The sequence below is a fragment of the Phyllobates terribilis genome, unplaced genomic scaffold (assembly GCF_046119375.1).
Source record: "Phyllobates terribilis strain yellow unplaced genomic scaffold, ASM4611937v1 Scaffold_11__3_contigs__length_659146591, whole genome shotgun sequence".
NCBI lineage: Eukaryota > Metazoa > Chordata > Amphibia > Anura > Dendrobatidae > Phyllobates > Phyllobates terribilis.
In genome coordinates, this window is record NW_027362771.1 from 318,397,861 (window position 1) to 318,421,741 (window position 23,881).

The 23,881-nt window shown below is 41.8% G+C and overlaps 1 protein-coding gene across 2 annotated transcripts in view; it reads right to left on the bottom strand.

Moving 5' to 3' along the window:
* The window catches only part of SND1 (staphylococcal nuclease and tudor domain containing 1), a 693,764-nt gene that overhangs the window by 513,233 nt on the left and 156,650 nt on the right, over window positions 1-23,881 (bottom strand). Inside the window, exon 11 of one of the 2 annotated variants that reach the window (XM_073652562.1) lies at window positions 17,706-17,795. In XM_073652562.1, coding sequence (XP_073508663.1) covers window positions 17,706-17,795 — 90 coding nt within the window. Of the gene's footprint in view, window positions 1-17,705; window positions 17,799-23,881 lie in introns of both variants that reach the window. The other variant, XM_073652561.1, reaches the window with a different exon arrangement.

The window sequence follows — 23,881 nt, forward strand, 5'->3', positions numbered from 1 at the left end:
AACAGGTAAATGAGGACCATACAATTAATGACTATATTTGCCTGATAATTAAAGGAGTTTCTGGGTTCACAATATTAATCGCCTGTCCTTTGAATAGTTCATCCATAACAAATAGGTGAGGGTGCAACTATCGGCACCCCCATTGATCAGCTGATTGAAGTGGAGGAGACATGTACCTGGCATTGTTTACATTACACTGTCCACCAACAAGCTGTAAACTTACTAGCAGCAGTGCTAGGTAATGCAGGCAGTGTTGTCCCATTCACCTGATGGCATATCCTACGAATATCCCTTCAAACAATACTCATGGGATATATATTTTAGGCCAAAAAGGAGCTCTCCAGGTAAAGAAAATATATACATAAAACGTCATTAAAAATAAATTCCTTTATACCTTTAACTAAGTCTGTTTTCTCTATCCACCATAAGACTTTAGATACTTGGCCACTCCAGGTCTGTGTGAAATCCTCCTTCCCCTATAGCTATTTCTAATGCTTCAGTCTCATGTCTGTGTTGTATACGTTTTTTTTTCAAGGATAGAACACTTACCCACTATAATCTATGGTGCTATTCACTTGGCCTTGTATTTCCACACACCGTGTTTCTGTGCAAAACTTACAGAGCCACATCTGTTTTTTTACCGGTATAAGGCTGTGTGCCCACGATGCGTTTTTTAAGCGTTTCCGCAGCGGCAAAAAAGCTGCAGAAAAGCTTAAAAAACGCATGGTAGAAGGTCTGCCATGTTCCCCAATGATAATCCGCATGTGCTGTGCACATGCTGCGGAAAAAAAACGCAGCACTACCAATTATTTTGCGGAAGTGCTGCATTTTCGCCGCCATTGACTTGCATTAGACCGCATGGATTACCCATCACTGCATATGTAGATGTGCATTCCATGCGTTCTAATGTGCGGATGGTACCCAGGTCTAGAGGAGAGGAGACTCTCCTCCGGACCTGGGTACCATAGAAAACTGTAAAAAAAAAAAAAAAAAAAAAAATGAATAAAATAAAAAATAAATATATACTTACCTTCTGGCGGCCCCCGCTCTCCTTCTCTTCACTTGCCGGCAGTTCGCGATGGACTGAAGGACCAGCGCTGACGTCAGAGTCATGTGACGGGTCAAGCGACGCTGACGTCGGCAGGTCCTTCAGTGTAACGCGATCTGCCGGCAGCCGGGACGGTGAAGAAAGACAGCACGGGCCATCGGAAGACAAGTATATATTTATTTTTTTTATTTTCTGACATTCTCTCGGGTCACACTACAGTCATGGCCAAAAGTATTGAGAATGAGACAAATAGTAATTTTTCCAAAGTTTACTGCTTCATTTTTTGGAATGGCAATTTACATATACTCCTGAATGTCAAAGAGTGATCAGCTTAACAGCAATTACTGTACTTGCAAAGTCAATATTTGCCCAGAAAATGAACTTTAACCCCCAAAACACATTTCAACATCATTGCAGTCCTGCCTTAAAAGGAGCAGCTAACATCGTTTTAGTGATTGATCCATTAACACAGGTGTGGGTGTTGATGAGGACAGGGCTGGCGATCAGTCATGATTAAGTAAGAATGACATCACTGGACACTTTAAAAGGAGGCTGGTTCTTGGTATCATTGTTTCTCTTCAGTTAACCATGGTTATCTCTAAAGAAACACGTGCAGCCATCATTGCACTGCACAAAAATGGCCTAACAGGGAAGAGTATCGCAGCTACAAAGATTGCACCTCAGTCAACAATCTATCGCATCATCAAGAACTTCAAGGAGAGAGCTTCCATTGTTGTCAAAAAGGCTCCAGGGCGCCCAAGAAAGACCAGCAAGCGCCAGGACCGTATCTCAAAACTGTTTCAGCTGCGGGATCGGACTACCAGAAGTGCCGAGCTTGCTCAGGAATGGCAGCAGGCTGGTGTGAGTGCTTCTGCACGCACTGTGAGGCGGAGACTCTTTGAGCAAGGGCTGGTTTCAAGGAGGGCAGCAAAGAAGCCACTTCTCTCCAGAAAAAACATCAGGGACCGACTGATATTCTGTAAAAGGTAAAGGGAGTGGACTGCTGAGGACTGGGGCAAAGTCATTTTCTCTGATGAATCCCCTTTTCGATTGTTTGGGACATCTGGAAAAAAGCTTATTCGGAGAAGAAGAGGTGAGCGCTACCACCAGTCTTGTCTCATGCCAACTGTAAGGCATCCTGAAACCATTCATGTGTGGGGTTGCTTCTCAGCCAAGGGAATCGACTCACTCACAGTCTTGCCTAAAAACACAGCCATGAATAAAGAATGGTACCAGAATGTCCTCCAAGAGCAACTTCTCCCAACCGTCCAAGAGCAGTTTGGCGCCCAACAATGCCTTTTCCAGCATGATGGAGCACCTTGTCATAAAGCAAAGGTGATAACTAAATGGCTCATGGAACAAAACAGAGATTTTGGGTCCATGGCCTGGAAACTCCCCAGATCTTAATCCCATTGAGAACTTGTGGTCAATCATCAAGAGACGGGTGGACAAACAAAAACCAACAAATTCTGGCAAAATGCAAGCATTGATTATGCAAGAATGGACTGCTATCAGTCAGGATTTGGTCCAAAAGTTGATTGAGAGCATGCCAGGGAGAATTACAGAGGTCTTGAAGAAGAAGGGGCAACACTGCAAATATTGACTTGCTGCATTAACTCATTCTAACTGTCAATATAACCTATTGGTACTCATAATATGACTGCAATTATATTTCTGTATGTGATATAAACATCAAACAAACACTAATAAAAACCAGAGGCCAGCAGATCATGTGAAAATATAATTTTGGTGTCATTCTCAAAACTTTTGGCCATGACTGTATATAAATCCATGCCGGTTGCATGGATTTATATAGTGTGACCAAGTTGACCAGCACTTTCCAAGTGATGCTAAAATCGCTTGGAAAGCGCTTGTCAACCCGCATGGAGAAATGCATGTGAAGAACGCTTCACTTCCGCTTGTCCCTGGCAGGAAAAACGCATGTACAATCCGCATGTACAATCCACATGCGTTTTTTCTGCCAGGAAGATGCAGAAACGCTCAGGAAAAAATCCTGACCATTTCTGCATCGTAGGCACATAGCCTAACAGTTGTAAAGTGCCAATATTAGTCTATAGGTCCAAGTAAAAAAACATACAGCAAACAGATGGAATCCAAGTGCTGTCCGTATTTCACACTGAAAAGAATAGGAAAAGCTTTGTAATTTATATATCCATCCGTGGAAAACACTGATGACACACTGATGATTGAAACAGACCCACAGACCATACACTGATGACACACTGATGATTGAAACAGACCCACAGACCATACACTGATGACACACTGATCTACACGGATGACACCTGTACCATTTTTTCACATTCATGTTTAAACAAGGATGTGTGAATGAGGCCTAACACAGATGAAGGGAGGAGGAGTAAAGATCCTTCAGAATCAGGAGTAGTTATGCCAGATTTCTATAAGTTTTCCAAAAGCAGGCAGCTACATAAGAGTCTTAGGCTGTGTGCACACATTGTGTATTTGTTGCGTTTTTTCAGTGCAGTTGTCACAAAATCTGAAGGGTTTCCTGATGCCAGCAAAGTGAATAAGAATCCTGAAGTCTAATGCACATGTTGCTTATTTGTGACCTGTAGATGTGGTGCAGAGTTAAAGGGGTTGTCCACTACTATTCAAAATAGCCCAATGTGTTTTTATACTGAATAGAAGCTTCTTTGTAATTACCTTCCTCTGCTGTTTCTGCCTGTGAGTGGCGCTCTCACTGGCCGCTCACAGGCATCACATGACCCCAGGCTGCAGCCGGCTCTGACATCCGCTGATGTGGCGTCATGGTTCCGGATGCAGCCGGGGGTCTCTCTCTTCTGCATTCCAAGGTGGCCACTGGGTTGTGGGCGGGTTTACCCCGCGCGTCACACCCAACATCCACCACGTGCTCTGCCTCTCCCGCGGGGACCCCAGCGCTGAGTCATGCCTCACTTGACGTGACATCAGCGAGGGGTCACGTGCTGCCTGTGAGCGACCAGTGATAGCCCCGTTCACAGGCAGAAACAGCACCAGGAGGTAATTAGAAAGAAGCTTCTTTTCATCTTAAAAACAGATTGGGCAATTTTGAAGTAGTGGACAAACCCTTTAAACTATAGCATGTCAATTCTTTCGGTCTTAATGCAGCAGATTTCACCCATACTAATGAGTGGGGGAAAATCTGCACCAAAAACACAAGTAAAAAACGCAGCAAAGGTGAGTTTCTGCAGCTGCGTTTTTCCTGCCAAGAGATGCAGAAATTTCTGCACCAAATACTTAACGTGTGCACATATCATTACAGAAACTCGGCAGCAGCAAAATTCTGAAACTTTTTAATAAAAGCCATTTGTAAAGCTGCTTAACGCTATGTGCCCACGCTGAAGAAATGCTCAGGATTTTTTCCTGAGCGTTTCTGCATGTCCCTGGCAGAAAAAACGCATGCGGATTGTACATGCGGATTGTACATGCATTTTTCCTGCCAGGGACATGCGGATGTGAAGCGTTCTTCACTTGCATTTCCGCATGCGGGTTGACAAGCGCTTTCCAAGCGATTTTAGCATCACTTGGAAAGTGCTTGACAACTTGGTCACACTATATAAATCCATGCAAACGGCATGGATTTATATAGTGTGACCCCCAAAGAATGTCAAAAAATAAATCTACACTTACCTTCCGATGGCCCCCGCAGTCTTGCTTCGCTCCGTTCTCCCTTGTCGGCAGCTAGCGGTACACTGCACTGAAGGACCTGCTGTCACATGACTATGACGTCAGTGCAGGTCCTTTAGTCCACCGCAATCTGCCGGCAAGGGAGGACAAGCACATCGGGGGCCATCACAAGGTAAATATAATATTTATTTTTTATTTTATTCTTTTTTTTGTACAGGTACTATGGTACCCGGGTCCGGAGGAGAGTCTCCTGTCCTCCACACCCGGGTACCATCCGCACATTGAAACGCTTGGATTCCACATGTACAGATTCAGTGATGCGGATTCCATGCGTTCCAATGCAAGACAATGGCGGCGAAAATGCCGCGCTTCCGCAAAATAATTGGTAGTGCTGCGTTTTTTTCCGCAATGATAACCCGCAGCGGAAATTTCCGGAGCATGTGCACAGCACATGCGGATTATCATTGGGGGACATGGCAGGCCTTCTACCATGCTTTTTTTTTTAAGCGTTTCTTTCTGCAGCATTTTTGCCGCTGCGGAAACGCTTAAAAAACGCATCGTGGGCACAAAGCCTAAAGGGAATCTGTCACCCCCTGGCACTTATCTGACCTCTAATATGAGCATACAGGTGATAGAAATGTGAATCTATACTTACCTGTATGCCTCATATTAGAGGTCTTGTTGCTGTAAAATGTCTTTTTATTCAATCAAGTTTCCGATACTTGCGGGCCCGGAATAAATCCTGTCACCATGTCAAATGATTGCCAGTTTTCCACTTCTTTTACTCCTGCTGCTCCAGAGTATTTTTTTTGCAGATTTTTAATCCAGTATATGCTGCAGAGATAGGGGCCTTTTAATCTGGTGCTGATTTGTATGGCGTTTACCAGGAGGGCATTGGTCTTTAGACTGCTCTGCACTATTATCCAGTGAGCAATGCTCCCTTAGTAAAGACCATGAAAAGCAACATTGAGCTGTACGATAGATAAAAAAAAACAAAAAACATACAGAATACTCAGAGGAGCAGTTGGAATAAAATGAGAGCAAAATCTGGCCACTTTCGACCTGATGACAGGTCCTCTTTAACTTTTCACTTGGGTATCGGTTTTGACCAGACAACCCCTGAAAAAATGAAGGAAATAGTGAAAAAACTGTAGAAATTAAAAAAAGAAAAAAAAGCTTGCGTCATCGTTTTCCAAGACTAGTAACTTCCTTTTCTATTGATGAAGCTGTGAGAGGGCTCCTTTTTTGAGAGGCAAGTTAACATTTTATTGATACCATCTGGTGTAGATACATTTTGATTGCTTTTTTTTGCACTTTGGGGAGGGAGGAGGGAGCAGCTAAAAAAAAAAAAAAATTGTAATTCTGGTGTTTCAATTTCTTTTCTCTTTACAGCTCTTACCAATCAAGTTAATTTTATATTTTGATAGACTGGACTTTTATGGATGCAGTTATACCACATGTATATATATATTTTTTTATAAAATCTTTATTTTTAATTATGCAAATTTTTAGGTTTAATATTTATTGAACTTTTTTTTTTTTTTAAACTTATTTTTAGTCCTCTTGGGGGAATTGAACCTGTGATCATCTTATTGCTTATAATATATTCTGCAATAATATTGTATTTCAGTATACAGGACAAATCCCAGTCTTCTATGAATGTAAGCCACAGGCGATTGAACACCATAATTAGCATAATTGATCAAACCTCAGTTTCTGTAGTTCAGAGAAAGTGATTATAACACTAAGGTCATATTCACTCGCAAAGTTTTTTCTGCAGCCAAAAAAATACGTTCTCTTGGCAGTAAAAATGTTGAGTTCCAGAAGTTTTGCTGCGTTTTTCAGGCAAATTATATATGTGATTTGTCTACAATACATGATTAATAAAGTTAGCTTTATTCACCAAAAACTGCAACAAAACCTGTTTGCTGTGGATTTTGCACTTTCATTGCTATTGATTTCTAGGGGTGAAAAAATGCTGCAAAAAACGCAGAAAGAATTGACATGCTGCAGATTTAAAAAATGCTACAGTTCTCAAATGGAGTCAGAAAAAAAATAAAACCACGTGTGCATGAGATTTCTGAAATCTAATAGCTTTTGCTGGTACTGTAAAACACAGCCGCTTATTTGCCTAAAAAAAAACTTCAAAAACGCTGCGAGAGAACATCGCCTTGTAGGGAATATATCCTCTATGAAAACCTTATATTATACTGTCAGTTGGGCTGACAGGATCCCTTTAAATTAGTTGCTCTTCGGAATATATTCATGCACGCAGTCCATGTCTGCTCATATTCCCAGGAAGGCACGTAGTGACACACTATGACTCACAATGTCATTTTATTGTATCAATAGTATTTAAGAGAATCTGCTTCTGCTGTGGACTGCAAGACAAATTTGCAGCTTGCTTCCTTTGTGAAACATTTTCTGGAGGCGGAAGAGGCAGCAGAGGCTAGAATTGTCTCAGTGGAATCAGATAAGGACACTTGCAAGACATGAATTCAACTTGCTTCTCTCATCTCCAACAAATGAAAACCACTGAGGCCAAACATGATACTACAGCCACAGCTAGGGTTCAGCATCTATCCTATTGACATCATTTTGTAATGGGAAGGAAAACATGACCAGACTAAATATCTAGCCAAGAAGGCAGTCTCATGATTTCTGATGAATGAATGTTCACTTGGAAAATACTGTGTTACAGGCAGTGTTAGCCATTGCACTGCAGTATAACATCTAAGGCCACAGCCCCACTATCAGTATTTGGTCAGTATTTTTTCTCAGTAGTGGGTGATAAATGCAGAATTGGTGACTTGTTTCTATTATCCCTTTTCTCTGATTGTTCCTCACCTGTTTTTTGCTCCTACTCCTGAGAATAAATACTGACCGAATACTGATAGTGGGGTTGTGGCCTAAGGAGGGCAATTAATGTGAAGGAATGCAATGAACGTTTGTTTTCTTTCTTTTTAAAAAAAATAAAAATAAAAAATCTGTATTTTTTTACGATTTTATTTGGGTGGGGGGAGAGGAGTAGGAATGAACAAATTGTGCAGCAAATTAAAGGAGTTGTCTCATGTGAGCATTTCAGAAGCGCACCGCTCCCCTGACTCCCAGCTAGCCAAGGGCTGTACACTGCCAATTGATGAATAAGAGCTGTTCTGCAGTACTTAGCAATGTTTGCATCCAGTGGCCACTAGAGCAAAGAGCTGATCATTGGGAGTCACATCTATGATATCCCCACCAATTTTATATTGTAACCCATCTTCTACTGTATATAGTTGGATAGGTCATGGATATGCTCTGACCAAAGTTAAAGGGAACTTGTCACTAGGTTTTCCCCATGTGAGATACAGCCAACACCTTTCAGCACTCATATATAGCATATCAATATGCTGTATATATGCCCCCGATACAGCCTGCAACAATATTATACTCACCTGCGGGGTGGTCGGGTCTGATGGGCGTTGCTGGCTTGGTCAGCGCCTCCCTTCTTCTTTCAATGCCATCCTCCTTCTGTGCTTCGTGTGAATGACGCATCCTACATCATCCACACAGTCTCCCGGGCATCGCTCTCCTGATTAGGCGCACTCCTGCCCTGACTGGGGCAGAGTACAGTCCTGCAGTGTGTAGGCGCCGGGACTTTTTGACCTTTTCCTCATTTATAAAGTCAGCACATGACTTACCTAAATTATGGCGCAATCTAACATTTCTTATACTAAATAACTTCAATCATTCATTCAACACATTCAATAATTTTTACTATGATAAAAGATCAAACTAAAATGTATTCACATGCATGTTCTGGAGAGGTTAATTCTGTTATGCTGAGCATTCTCTGATAAAACTGGGCTATGGTTGCTTGCATCTGCGGTCAGAAGGAATGGATAAAGGCATTAAATATCAGCCAGGCAGCGGCAAACCTAAAAAGGACAGAGGAGCATACGCTAATAGGAGACCTGACAGAACAAGACAGGTTATTAGAGGCCTAAAGTCAGTAGCGCAGCAAGCCGAGCAACCTGCAGAGCGTGTAGAAACAAACTGCTGTGTGTGGACCAGGGCTTTTGTTCTGGTTAGCTTAACATAGAAAATACCCCAATGGCACATCAAAAGGAGGGATCCATTTCCACCTACCAAATCCTTTCTTCTGAAGTCAAATATGTTTGTATTTATTTATTTTACTCACTTATATAGCGTCAATAATTCCACAGCGCTTTACAGACATTATGTATAAACCCTCTTAGTTACCATGGGGAGTGCCCTTGACAGCAGGAAAACCAATAGACATATAGTCTTGCTATTCTTCCATCTATATATATATAATCGTCTTATCCTGTCTGTCTGTCTAGGAAATCCCGCGTCGCTCATTGGTCCGGCAGCGGCCAATCAGCGCCGCGGGATTTCTGAAAAAAGATGGCGGCCGTTAGCGGCTCATCTGCGGGACGGAGCTCAGCGGCGATGCAGCCGGGAGATGACCGGCGCGAGGCGCTCATCTCCTGACCGCCGGCGACGCTGACCTCCATGCGTCTAGGGTGTGAAGGGAGGACCGGGGAGCGGCGCTGCGGGTCGGGATACTTCTGCTGCGAGCAGTCGCTCATGTCCCGGCTTCTCGCAGCGGAAGTAGCCGCACAGGCAGCGGCGCTCCCCGGTCCTCACCAATACGATTCCCTGATTGGTCGCGGTCTCCGCACCCGACCAATCAGTGATCTTGGCGCAAAATTTAAACACCGCTGTGCTGATTGGTCGCGGCCACTGCCCGCGACCAATCACCGATTTGGGCGCCATATTTAAATAGCGGCCGCGACCAATCACCGATCTTGGCGCCACATTTAAACACTGCTGTGCTGATTGGTCGCGGACGCCAGCCGTGACCAATCAGCGAGATTGGCGCCAAATTGAAACACCGCTCTGCTGATTAGTCGCAACCACCGGCCGTGACCAATCAGCGATACTGGCGCCAAATTGAAACACCGCTTTGCTGATTGGTCGCGGTTACCGGTCACGAATAATCAGCATTATTGGCGCCACATTTAAACACCGCTCTGCTGAATGCACCCGGTCGGCCGCATACATATTTTAGAATACCCGATGCGTTAGAATCGCGCCACCATCTAGTCCTCTATAACAAAGGACCCAGACACATCACTGAATCAATCCCATCTAATGATATTTACAGCAGTCAGTCATCATGTGCGGGGAAAGGGGTGAAGGCGCTAATGCGGTTTTCCCTATTCATTTGAACAGGTGAAAAAAGTTGCATTGTGCAGATGTGAAACTGCTTCAAATCTGCAAGAAAAAACAAGAAACATGTGCATGAGATTTCAGAAATCCCATTCATTTTGCTGATACTGTAAACTGCAGCGTTCTGGTGCAGAGATTTTCGCTGCTAAGGGTATGTGCGCACGATCAGTATTTTGTGCAGAAATGTCTGCAGTGTTTCGGCGCCTCTTCGCAGCAAATATGCTGCGGAAATGCCGCGCGTTTTTGGTGCGTTTTTTGCGAATGCATTCTATAGGAAAAACGCAGGCAAAAACGCAAAAAGAATTGACATGTTGCAGATTTAAACACACATGAAATCCTGTCAGGAATATTCTTGGTCAAGTGCACAGATCTTCAAAATTCTCATAGGCAATCCGGGCATAAGGATTAACATGCATTTTTGGTGCCAATTTTGCGCGGAAAAAAAATGCATAAAAATAGCGCCGTGTGCAGAGAGCCTTACACTTAATGTGTGCACATACCCTTGATATTCCAATTCACGCTGTCTCAGCGTACAGGGGGGTCAGGGGCCTGAGCTGACCCTAGACGGGGGCCCTGACTAATCCCTCAACCTGGAGGTACTGTTAATGGTACAGAGGTCCAGGCCGCCAGCGTAACCCTAAACTCCTGAATATCCCTGAACCTAAGTGATCTAGTCCTGAGAAGGACCCCGATCACAACAATGGGGAACAGGATAGATAATGCCCAAAACACAGTACTAGACAAACGAGACAGTACAAGGGGAAAACCAAAAACCACCTTGCATACAAAAACTAACACCACAATTACTGAGGGAACAACAACAGGTTAGGAGATAAATGATAAAGGGAGTAAGGGAACAAACCACACCGCATACTCCTCGCTCCGAACTCCACCAAACAACGATCCACTCTGAAGGTCTGCAAGAAATGCTTTCACCGACAACTTCCCTATCAGACCAGCAGGTATTTAAAGGAATCCCAATACTGCAGCATTAACTGCAGCTGGGCGAGGCTGAGCCTCGTCAAGCACAGAGAGAGAGAATTAACTCCCTCACAACCAAAAAACACAAAGCACCAAAAACTCAGCTGCGAGAAGTCAGCCTGTGTAGTCGCGACGATCTTCGTGGCGACACACTCATGACAGTACCCCCCATTCTACGAGGGGCCTCCGGACCCTCAGGGCCAGGTTTATCCGGGTGAGTCGTGTGGAAGGCCCAAATTAACCGGTCTGCGTTAATATTTGACGCAGGAACCCACATTCTCTCCTCAGGACCATACCCTTTCCAATGAACCAGGTACTGAAGGGACCGGCGACTAAAACGTGAATCAATGACCTTCGATACCTGAAACTCCAAATTTCCATTGACCACCACTGGAGGAGGAGGTAAAGGTGACGGTATCATTGGCGCCACATACCTCTTAAGCAAAGATCTGTGGAACACGTTATGAATTTTAAACGTAGGGGGGAGGTCAAGACGGAATGCCACCGGATTAATTATAGAACTGATCCTGTACGGCCCGATGAACCTGGGACCCAGTTTCCAGGAGGGAACTTTGAGTTTAATATTCTTGGTAGACAACCATACCCGATCGTTCACACTTAGGTCTGGACCAGACACTCTCCTCCTATCAGCAATACGTTTGTATCGGTTCCCCATAGTACTCAGATTATTCAGTACCCCTCTCCATACTGAAGCGAGTGATGACGAAAATCGTTCCTCCTCAGGAACCCCCGAAGAGCCCCCTCTACTGAAAGTACAAAACTGGGGGGTGAAAACCATATGCCCCAAAAAACGGGGACTTACCAGTGGATTCGCTCCGCCTATTATTAAGAGCAAACTCCGCCAGAGGTAAGAAAGAAGCCCAGTCCTCCTGGTTCTCTGACACAAAACACCGGAGATATGTCTCCAAACTCTGGTTCAGACGTTCAGTCTGACCATTGGTCTGAGGATGAAGAGCCGATGAGAAAGATAAATGCATCCCCCGCCGAGTACAAAAAGCCTTCCAGAATTTGGACACAAACTGAGACCCCCGATCCGACACCACATCGGAGGGAACCCCGTGAAGCCTCACAATCTCTCCAATGAACACCTGCGCAAGAGTTTTAGCATTAGGAAGAGCAGGAAGAGCGATAAAATGTGCCATCTTGCTGAACCTGTCTACTACAACGAGTATGACCGTTTTACCCGAGAACGGCGGGAGGTCCGTAATAAAGTCCATAGACAGAGGAGTCCAAGGACGCTTCGGGATCTTCAAAGGTAAGAGGGCCCCAGACGCACGGGTATGTGGGGTCTTAGAGCGCGCACAAACCCCACAGGACGCAACAAAAGTTACCACCTCCTTATGCAAGTTAGGCCACCAAAACCGAAGTGAGAGGAGATCCACAGTTGCTTTACTCCCTGGGTGTCCGGAGGCCCCTCGTAGAAGGGGGGGTACTGTCATGGGTGTGTAGCCACGAAGATCGTCGCGACTACACAGCCTGACTTCTCGCAGCTGAGTTTTTGGTGCTTTGTGTTTTTTGGTTGTGAGGGAGTTAATTCTCTCTCTCTGTGCTTGACGAGGCTCAGCCTCGCCCAGCTGCAGTTAATGCTGCAGTATTGGGATTCCTTTAAATACCTGCTGGTCTGATAGGTAAGTTGTCGGTGAAAGCATTTCTTGCAGACCTTCAGAGTGGATCGTTGTTTGGTGGAGTTCGGAGCGAGGAGTATGCGGTGTGGTTTGTTCCCTTCCTCCCTTTATCATTTATCTCCTAACCTGTTGTTGTTCCCTCAGTAATTGTGGTGTTAGTTTTTGTATGCAAGGTGGTTTTTGGTTTTCCCCTTGTACTGTCTCGTTTGTCTAGTACTTTCACCGACAACTTCCCTATCAGACCAGCAGGTATTTAAAGGAATCCCAATATTGCAGCATTAACTGCAGCTGGGCGAGGTTGAGCCTCGTCAAGCACAGAGAGATAGAATTAACTCCCTCACAACCAAAAAACAAGAAGTCAGGCTGTGTAGTCGCGACGATCTTCGTGGCGACACACCCATGACAGTTTACAAATTGATCATTTCTATTCTTCAAATGTGTCTCATCAATCCATTTTCAATGATCAAAACTAGGTATTAATTTGTTTCAACCAGTTTAAATTTTTTGATTATAGATTTAAATTTTTTTCTGTTCTACTTTCTGCAGGTTATATTAAGGCCTGGGCTAAACTGCAAATTTTTTGTATAGTTATTGATTGTTCTTGTTCTTAAAGAAGTTGTCCACTACTTTTTCATTGATAACCTATTCTTAGGATAGGTCTTGAATGTCTGATCGGCTGGGGTCCGACACCATTCACCCCTGCCGATCAGCTGTTACCGTAGTCGGCGGCTGGAAATATTCACTTGCAAAACTGGCCGTCTTCTGATAGCGGCCGCTGCAGAATACTATACATCTGCCTCCTATTGATCTGAATAGGAGGCGGATGTGTAGTACCCTGCGGCGGCCACCATCAGAAGACGACCAGCTCTGCAAGTGAGCATTTGCGGCCGGCAGCTGCCACCGGCATCGATAACAGCTGATCGGCGGAAGTGCTGGGTGTCGGACCCCGGCCGATCAGACGTTCATGACCTATCCTAAGGATAGGTTATCAATGAAAAAGTAGTGGACAACCTCTTTAACTATATATCTGCAGCTGCAGACCACAGCAATACATTGAGTTGAATGCAACCGAGTGGGCTGCATCTGTCACTTGATAGTTAAAATCAATCAATAGCACTTCAAAAAGTCACAATGTTGCCTACGTTAGCCACCTTGCCTAAGCCAAAGCCCTGAAAACCGCAGTGTGTTATTAAGCAAATCTTTGAAAACTGTAGAATGGAGATATCTGATTGACTTCTACAGGAAAATGTTTTAGGCATATTTTGTGACATGTGCTGAGGTCACTGATGGGGTAATTTGGATATTTGGCTGAGACCATCACTTATTGTGATTCCTTGCTATCTATATACAGGTGTTATCTTTACCTTATTCACAAGTCTTTTTTTGTCTTGTACTTGGGGGGAAAAAAACAATTTCCCACCAGCACGGTGGATCAGTGGTTAGCACTGTAACTTCGTTTATTAGGGGTGCTCCGTGATTGGCGTGAAAGGGATTTTATAATCTAACTATTGTAACAAAAAAATTTGCTACAATATCACTAAAAATGACCAAAAATATATTTAATATAAAGATATGATTTAGACCATATCATCTTTTGACAATAAATTCATCTTAAGAATTGATTTTGCATCAGAAATACATACTTTTCTGCAAGTTCCTGAATGGGACAGTAACAAATCTCTGTGACAAAATCTATAGCAAGTCAATCACCACTTACAAGGGACCATTTAGCTGGAGAAGTAACCTATCAGCTACTTGCAACCCTATCGGCAATCCTTTAATAACCTCTTTCGACAGGCCGACCACACTTTTATGCACTCAGAATGATCGTTTATATGAAAATCATATTGTCGGAAGCACTTGTCCTGTAGAAATAAGACAATATGCTGCCGAGAACAATCATTTTTAAGCTTGCATAAATATCATTTCACAAGACAAGCCTTTTTGCAAGTTCCTAGGATTATTGACCTTTCTAAACAAGTTGGCAATAACCTGACAAACATTCCCAATTATCAGCTTGTCTAAATGGGCATATAGAGTATTCCAAAATCTTTCAGCACACATGGTTAGTTGCTGCTTACACTGTATTAGAACCACTTCTTTACAATAGGGGAAGTAATATAGGACACTCACAGTTGCTCTAGAGGTTGTGAAGAGAATGCAGCCTCCTAAGAAGTCTGTATTCTGTAAATTAAGTGAGCTTTAGGTATGTCATGTTGTGCCCACTGGAATCACAATGAACCCAGCACCTCAGTAGATATTCAGGCTTTTCAAAAGACAATCCAATTTACCTACCTTGCAGGGGGCTTTCTGTAAGATACTTATGTGTGTATTGTGGCTCCCTGTCAAAGTTAGTTCATTACCATCCATTGCCAAGGTGAAAAAAAGAATGAAAATCAAATAGGGAAACGGCTCTTCATTAGTGGCTCAGCACATTTCTGTCAAATTTCCGTCTAACACGGTCAACCATTACGGAAACAGCAACTTACCAATATTTGCAAAAAAGGTTAACAAGCATCAGCTAATTAGCCTGAATGTCTAATTACATGCCAATTAGACATTTAATGAATGTCTACAGTGTAGGTTTCCTTCTGATGCTGGAAATAAGCAACACAGATTTCACTTTTTCTATTTCAGGTTCACATAGAACCAAAATGGTTTAAGGTAGTGTATGGAAAACCATGGCAAGACTAAAGAACTGTTAGGCTATGTTCACACACGTTGTGTTTTGCAGTGTATTTTGCAGCAGATTTTTATGCTAATTTTCAGCTGCGTCTTGCAGTACCAGCAAAGTCTATGAGACACCAGAATTCTCTGTTCACACGTTGCTTTTTGTTTGCTGCATATTTTCTGCCTTTCGTGCGTATTTGGAAAATAGAGCGTGTCACTTCTTTCAGCGTTTCTGCAGCAGAAAACGCACCTACGTTTTTGCTGCGCATTTGCTGCGTTTTTTCACTTATAGGAAGTAATGAGTGGCCAAAAATACGCAGCAAAAAAATGCAACAAAACCTGCGTTTTTTATGCAGCTGTTTTCCTGTCAGAGAAAAGTTAGCAGCAGATTTTCAGCAGAAAAAAAACAATGCGTGTGAACATAGCCTTATAGCCAATAATGTGTAATTGGGAGCTGTGAGAGATACCCGTCGGCCAACAGTTATCTAGAGTGGCATGTGAAAGTTTAGGCACCACTGGTCAAAATTTGTGTTATTGTGAACAGTTAAGCAAGTTGAAGTTGAAATGATCTCTAAAAGGGCTGAAGTTAAAGATGACACATTTCATTTGTATTTTAGGCAAAAAAAAATTATATTATATATATATATATATATATATATATATATATATATATATATATATATATATATATATATATATATTCCATCTTTTACATTTTAAAAATTACAAGAAGAAAAATGGACCGATGCTCAAGTTGCATGGATAGTACCTTTTGAAAGTATCATGCTTTTTGTAGCCAGACAAGAGACTTTCAATTCTTGTTTGAGGGATTTCCATTCATTCTTCCTTGGAAAATTCTTCCAGTTCTGTGAGATTCCTGGGTCGTCTTACAGGCACTGCTATTTTGAGGTCTAGCCACAGATTTTCAATGATGTCCAAATCAGGGGACTGTGAGGGCCATTGTAAAACCTTCAGCTTGCGCCTTTTGAGGTAGTGTACTGTGGATTTTGACATGTGTTTAGGGTCATTATCTATTTGTGGGAGCCATCCTCTTTTGAAGTTTAGCTGGTTTTCAGATGGTGTGATGTTTGCATCAAGAATTTGTTTAAATTTCATTGAATTCATTCTTCCCTCTACCCGTGAAATATTCCCATTGTCATTGACTGCAACACAACTCCACCAATTGATCCACCCCCATGCTTAATGGTTGGCGAGATGTTTTTTTCCTGAAATCCTGTGCCCTTTTATCTCCACACATATATTTGATCATTATGGCCAGAGAGTTATATTTTTAACCTCGTCGGTCCACAGGACTTGTTTCCAAAATGCATCAGGCTTGTTTAGATGTTCTCTTGCATATTTCTGATGCTGAATTTTATGGTGAGGACACAGGAGAGGTTTTCTTCTGATGACTCTTCCATGAAGGCCATATTTGTGCAGGTGGTTCTAAACAGTAGAACAATGTATCACAACCCCAGAGTCTGCTAAATCTTTCTGAAGGTCTTTAGCAGTCAAGCAGTAGTTGTGATTTACCTCTCTAGAAATCCTACAAGCAGCTCTCACTGAAATTTTGCTTGGTCTTCCAGACTTTATATTGACCTCCACTGTTCATGTTAACTACCATTTCTTAATTACTTTTCAAACTGAGGAAAGAGCAACTTGAAAACACTTAGCTATCTTCTTATAGCCTTCTCCTGCTTTGTGGGTCTTCACCATTTTCATTTTCAGAGTGCTAGGCAGCTGTTTAGAAGAACCCATGGCTGCTGTTTTTGGCACAAGGTTAGAGGAGGCTGTGTTATAATAAAGCTGGGAAATTTGCATCACCTGGCCTTTCCAAACTATGATAGTGAACAAGCCATAAGCCTAACAGGCTAATTATTATTTATTTATTTTTTTTGCCAAAAATGCAAAGGAAATGTGTCATCTTTAACTTTATGCCTTTTAGATAATTTCATCTTCAACTTGCTTAACTGTACACTATAACAGTAATTTTGACAAGGGGTGCCCAAACTTTTACATGCCCCTGTAAGGTGTAAGGCCAGCTTTATAAAGAATGCAAATACTTGTAGTTTTTTTCCCATTACTGGACAACCCCTGATTAAATCACTTCAAGGCCAAATAGGAAATAAAAGTAGGTAGATTATAGACTATGCTCACCTCTTGCAGCAATGTTGGCATTGCTATTCCTGGAGGGTTATGTGACCACTGCAGCCAATCATCGGTCGCTGAATAGCTGCAGCCCATCAATACTGTCAGAGCGAACGTCAACTAACTAAATCAAATCTGCAGCATATCAACAGCAGCTGATTGGTTGCAGTGGTCACGTGACACAATGTTACAAGACCGGACTGGAATAGCAGAACAGGAGGATATCGCTGGAACGGTGTAGAATTTTTTTTCTGTTTGGGGCCCTCAAGTAATTAAGCAGGGGTTCCCTAGTATAGATAACCCTTTTAAACAGTTATACAATATCTTACCTTCTTTCCGATTAGCTTCTTGCGCAGAAATTCTCTGGCCTCAAACATATATGGAATGTCATAGAGAGGACGGAGCTTCTTGTTTTTATCCTGCTGGGAAATAAAGGTTGATAAGCTAATCAAAATGTGCACAACGTAATACACAAAAATATTAGCTGCTAAAGAGGAGATGCCTCCTTAAAAGGGAATCTGTCAGGAGGATTTCATAACCCAAACTTTTTATATGTGCATATAGCTCTCTCAAAGAGAAATCCAGTAATACCTTTACATGGCCAGTCTGTTCTTCTGTTACTGAGAAATCAGTGTTTGAATTAATATGGATATGCCTGAAATTTCTGAAGCTTCTGTCACTCCAGCTCTATTCACTGCCCACTGCCACTTTCTCCTCCTGCTGACACCCTCTATGGTGTGTGATTTCAGGCAAAGGAGCTGTCAGTTAAGCAGGAGGAGGTGGCTCTGAGCGGGGAATAGAGCTGGAGTGACAGACACTGTACCATAGCCATCTATACATCAATTCAAATGTTGATTTCTCAGTAAATGAGGAATGGACTGGATTTGTCTATGAGAGCTACTAGTGCATATAAATAGTTTGGGATGTGAAATCCTGCTGACAAATTCCAATAGGTCCCCACGTGCGTGTTTGCAGTACGTGTGGCATCCGTTTTTATTTTACTCATACACATACCCATTATAACCTACCCTACTGTGCACGTCAGGCTTTTGGTCCGTGTAAACCACACAGAGACATGTCTGTTTTTTTACCAGCAACATGGATGACAAGGGCCAATACAAGTCTATGGGTCTGTGTAAAACACGTACAGCACACACAGATGGCATCCGTGTGCTGTACATGTTTAACACTGCAAAAGCTTTGTAATTTCTTTTGCCATCACAGAAAACCACTGATGACACACTGATCCAAAACACTGATGCATTGGTAGTGTTTTTTCTGGTACCGGTTTTATACCGAAGTATAAAGGGGGCTTTAGGCCTTATTCACATATCTGTTTTTAAACCTATACCTGAAAAAATGATACCGATGTCATCAGAGTTTTGGATCAGTGTATCAGTGCATGGTTAATGTGTCCGTTTTTCCTATTAGTGTGTCATAAGTGTTTTTCACGGATGGATATATAATTTAAAAAGCTTCTTGCTATTTTAAATACAGACTGAAGGATGCCATTCATGTGCTGTATGTATTTTTCACAGACCCATAGACTTATTGCCACTTTTCATCCGAAAGGTGGGAAAAAAAGGACATGTCTCTGAGTTTTGCATGGACAGACCGTACAAAAATCACGGACATGTGTAAACTCCTATAGGCTATAATGGCTACGCATTGTATACATGAAAAACATGGGAGAACAAGTCAGTGTAACACAGACGTCTGAATGGGGCCTTATGTATGGTCTGCAAATAGGTCACTGATCACACCTAAAAGAAAATTATCCAATACCTATTTCCAAGTTATAATAAAACAATCTGCTGTTACAGATACTATGGTTTCTCAAGAGTTACAAGGCTTTGCATATTTAATTTTGATTGATACTAAACCAAATGGCACTTCATAGTTCTACTAAAGTACCTCACTTTATAAAAACCCAGAATATATGTAATGTACATTCTTTTCAAACATGCTAATAAGATAACAGGAAAGTGCTTAAAAAACTATCATGGGGATGGATTTAGTCTCAATCAACAAGGACTTTTAAAGATGGAAGAGAAATGTCTTTCATTACATGTTCCAAGGCTTTGGATGTCCAGAAATAATGAATTTCTCCAGCAATAAATCAGTTTCCTGTGTCAGGCATTCTCAAAATAACAACTTGTTTGTAACCTTTACAATACTCGAAAAAGACTAGCTTAAGCCAATTTCAAGCAATTCTCTGATTTTAGAAAGGGTCACTGTATGAGTTGTCAATGTGCCAATGGCTTTAAAAAGGTGGTCAGATGAAATGCTTTCTAGTAGTCTAAAATTATAATGCGGTAGAGAATAAAGCCCAACATTAAAAAAATAATCATTAAAATTCAGTAGAATAAACAGGTTTTCTTTCATATATAAAATGTACAAGAAAACGAATATGCAGCTTTATACATTAGATAAGAAATCTCCAGCTGCCAATGTAACACTAAAAAGTTACTTTTAAAACTTTAAATGGTCACTGACGATTGAACAAGCTTTGCAGAAATCAATAGTACAAGCTAATATAAGAAACTTTGTAATGTATATTAGTCAGAGAAATAGGCTTCTTTCTACACTTATGAGCTGCTATATCTCCTCCCCTCGGGCCTCATGAGCTCAAATCTGAATTGGTCAAAGCAAGACAGACTGCAAAGCTCACTGAATTATCATGTTATAGCTACAACTGAGAGGCTCTGATCCAGACACACAACAGTGCAGCTGCTTCTAGCAGGTAATTTATCTCACTTCAGGGTTGGATTCACAGCTACACTGCTCAGGACCGCTGTATAATGTCCTCCATACTGCTAACAATTATTATTCTTTTTGTGTGCGTCTAAAAGCTTAACCCAAAGCAATTTAGTGCAGCTAAGTTCAGTGGCAACATTCCTGAACAGAGTACCCACTATTTAATTTATATAGACGTACCCCTACGCTTTAATCATACACTGTACTGCCTACCAAAAGCATAGCATGACCACAGAGCAGTCCCCCCTAGAGACATTATGTGTAACCCTGCAAGAGCACTGTTATTTTTGTTGTAAGACCTGACGTTTTAAGCGTTTCTTGCCAAAGGAATTTGAACAGATTTTTGTATATTTATCACAACACCCAGGGCTCATCTCTCGACATCTTGTGCTACCTAGTAATGTAATAGTAACATTTCCTAGACACTTTCTTAAGAGCTCCAGCACACAACAAACTCTCCGCCATCAGGATGATTAATAAACAAAGCCGGCAAAAGCTTTAAAAAAAATAAGGGAAAAAAGCCCATAGGATAATTCTTATTCAGAAAAAACAAACTGTTTGAAACAGATGATACCATTACATCACAGAAAGAGCATTACAAGCTGGCTCGGAGCCATTAATACAAGGAGGATATGATCAGGATCCCACAGAATGGAAAGTAGAATTTTCATGCAACTTAAGTATATTCTATGGTACAACACTTGAAACCAGCAGCCAGCTTTACAAATGCCATTTCATTTTGTCTGCCTCAGACAGAGCTCAATTTGCAGGTTTGTTCTAGTGCCAAAAATGATGTGTTTTTTATGTTGTTGGGTTTTTTTTTTGCTGCAGATGAGACAGGTCTTTCTCAATGGATTATGCATGAAATTAATTACTGCTAAATAGCTTGTATTTTCCACACTGCAAAATAAATGTAAATGATTCATCTTTTCCATTTTGATAGCGGGAGACAAATGCATACTAGAGCCTCGTCCTCTTAAAGAGGAGAAAATTAACTTGACCTAACTGCTCAACATCCATGCTGATAAATCTGCAACACATGATGAAGTTGTAAGAAACTGCTTTTATTATTTCTTGTGTGGCCAGTTCCCATGGACTACACACTGTGGCCACCATAGCTGGCATCTTACCACCTAAAAGGTTATCTTAACCCAGGTTGTTGTTATTTTTTTTTTACCAGATTCTGCTCCAAAATTCACATTAAAAACGGTTCAAATACTCTTAGTAAACCTCCTATTGATTTCAGTGCACATGGTACTGTTTTCCAAGAGAAAAAAAGCAGCAACATATCCACTCTTGAGGCGCCTCTGCTTGAAAAAAGATGCTCCAAATTCAACTTAAGACACGTTTTTAAAAAAATAAAAAAAAACACCCAGTTACAAAAACTGTGCTGAAATGCGCACACACTTTTTTTCATTGTATTTTCCCAAACCAAAAAAAGCTATGGCAGAAAGCTATTTGAACATACTCTAAACATTTTTCGTATAAAACCAGCAATCAAATTACCATGCTGTTTAACTATGCAAAGGATGAAGGTTTTTGCAATGAATTTTTTGTATTTTTCACTTGCATCTACTTCACATAGCTGGTTTTCCTGATGCATGTGTCAGCATAAATATCTGGGACAGTCAATAACAATGTTCCGCTCCCCCACCTTCTTGCAGTGTCAGTAGTACCAGCATGGAGCAGGAGGAGGTTGTATATGGCAAACCAGAGCGTCGAGAGGAGTTGGAAGCAGCAGTGTTCATGATTCAGTACAGCCTGGCGAAGTGTAGACAGGTAGGAATACACACACAAGGCAGGCTCGAAGGTCTAGAATGTGTGACTGACGCAGACTGTATGTGTACAAATAGGAAGAATTGCATACAGAATTTGCAGAGGGAGAAGTAACACAATCCTAAGTATCAGCATCTATCGGCACAAGCAAAAAGATACTTAGTGGCCTGTACAAGGCAAGGAGAAAAAAAAATAATTCCAGAAGTGAAGATGTGTGGATACAAAAGATGCTGGGCACACAAACCCCATATCTGGCATGTATGAAGCTACATTCACAAGATCTTGAACAAATCAGTGAAAAATGGATAACACATGGATTCAGTATGCATTCATTTTTCCCTCACTTCTATAGAGTTTAACCCACTAATTAGACCAATATACAAATGCGCATAGAGTTATTTTTGGATAGGTGCGTGGTTGTGAATAGCCCCAGTGACTGTGTAGGTCGGTAAGTTGTTAAATCAGAGTCTGAAACTAAAGGCAAGCTATAGACTGGATATCACAGAGCAGATATGGGGAACGTTTACGGCCTACAATGTCCTTTGCTCCGGCCCCCGAGCAGATTCCCAAGTATTGCAGTGCTCGGACAAGGAGCCTGATTCACGGCCCTTTAATTCATCCTTACACTACGAACACAAGTATGCAGTGTTCATTGCATGTGCTGCAGCATTCAGTAGTGAAGGGTTATATCCTGATACTAGGCAGTGCCAGAGGCAGGACGTTCTTTGTGGGCTCTTATGTGATTTATGTATACCAGCCACAGTGTCTCCTATGTGATATATATGCACCAGTACCAGTGTCTCCCATGTGTAGTATATACAGCTCTCTTGGTGTCTGTTTGATACATATACACCAGTCCCAGTGTCTTCTATGTGATGCATACAACAGTCTCACTGTATCCTATGTGATGTATACACAGCAGTCTCAGTGTCTCCTATGTACTGTATATATAGCAGTCTCAGTGTCTCCTATGTGATGTATATACAGCAGTCTCGGTGTTTTCTATGTGATGTGTACTTCACACCTTTCACTGCTTCAGTTCTATAAATGTAACATGAGAAGTGATGAATTTATCACTGTAAGGAGACCAGCAGTGCAAAATACATCTGTGATCTGAACAACTTACTGCTGGGAGTTCATTATAAAACTCGAAGTGTCAACGGGGCTCCAGGCCTACGTAAACCTGGAAAACCAGTTACGAGTAGCAACATCATCGATACCACCTATCATACATCACACCAAAGAGAAGTAGTTCTACCCATCACATTAGGGACGAGTTAATTGTTTGACCAAATATAGCAGAGTAAATTTTTAAGTTGATAATTTTGTACGTCCCCCAAATGCGGTTATAGATATCCAAATGGCACTTGGCAGAAAAAAAGGCTCCCCATCCCTGTCATAGAGGCTAAGATTGTAGCCTCAAAGTTAGTGTAACCTTAACTTACGGTAATCACTAGCTTAAGTAAAAGCAAAGGTGTCCTTAGTCTTTAAAGACAATCTTCAATTTCTGTCTCTAGTTTAACACCTGCCTTCTGAATAAAACTTTAAAGAGTCTGTACTGTAACATAGGATAAAGGCAATGAAATGTACATCAGACCCAGATCTCAGTAAAAAATTGTAAGGGATATTAGCAGAAATACAACATTAAGCCATGTGTTTACAATAAAAACTCTTAAAGCAACACATGAGACATATTTGCTTGAAAATGCTAGCAAGGCTTTTCAGCGATTTCCACCAGCTAGGGTTTGAGGCATCATTAGCTTGAACAGGAGGATACTGACAGGAACTAAAGTGGTTTTAAGGACCCACAGAGCGCCAAGCTCGTATGGCAGATTAGTGGTGCCATATGTATGCTTCAGTCATTATGCCTGGAATAATTCTACAGCTGGAACAGTGTGCGTATGAATACAAAGCTGCGCAAGGTTCAAGTAGAGATGGAAGTAAATATAGATGTTTATGTGATAAAGACAAA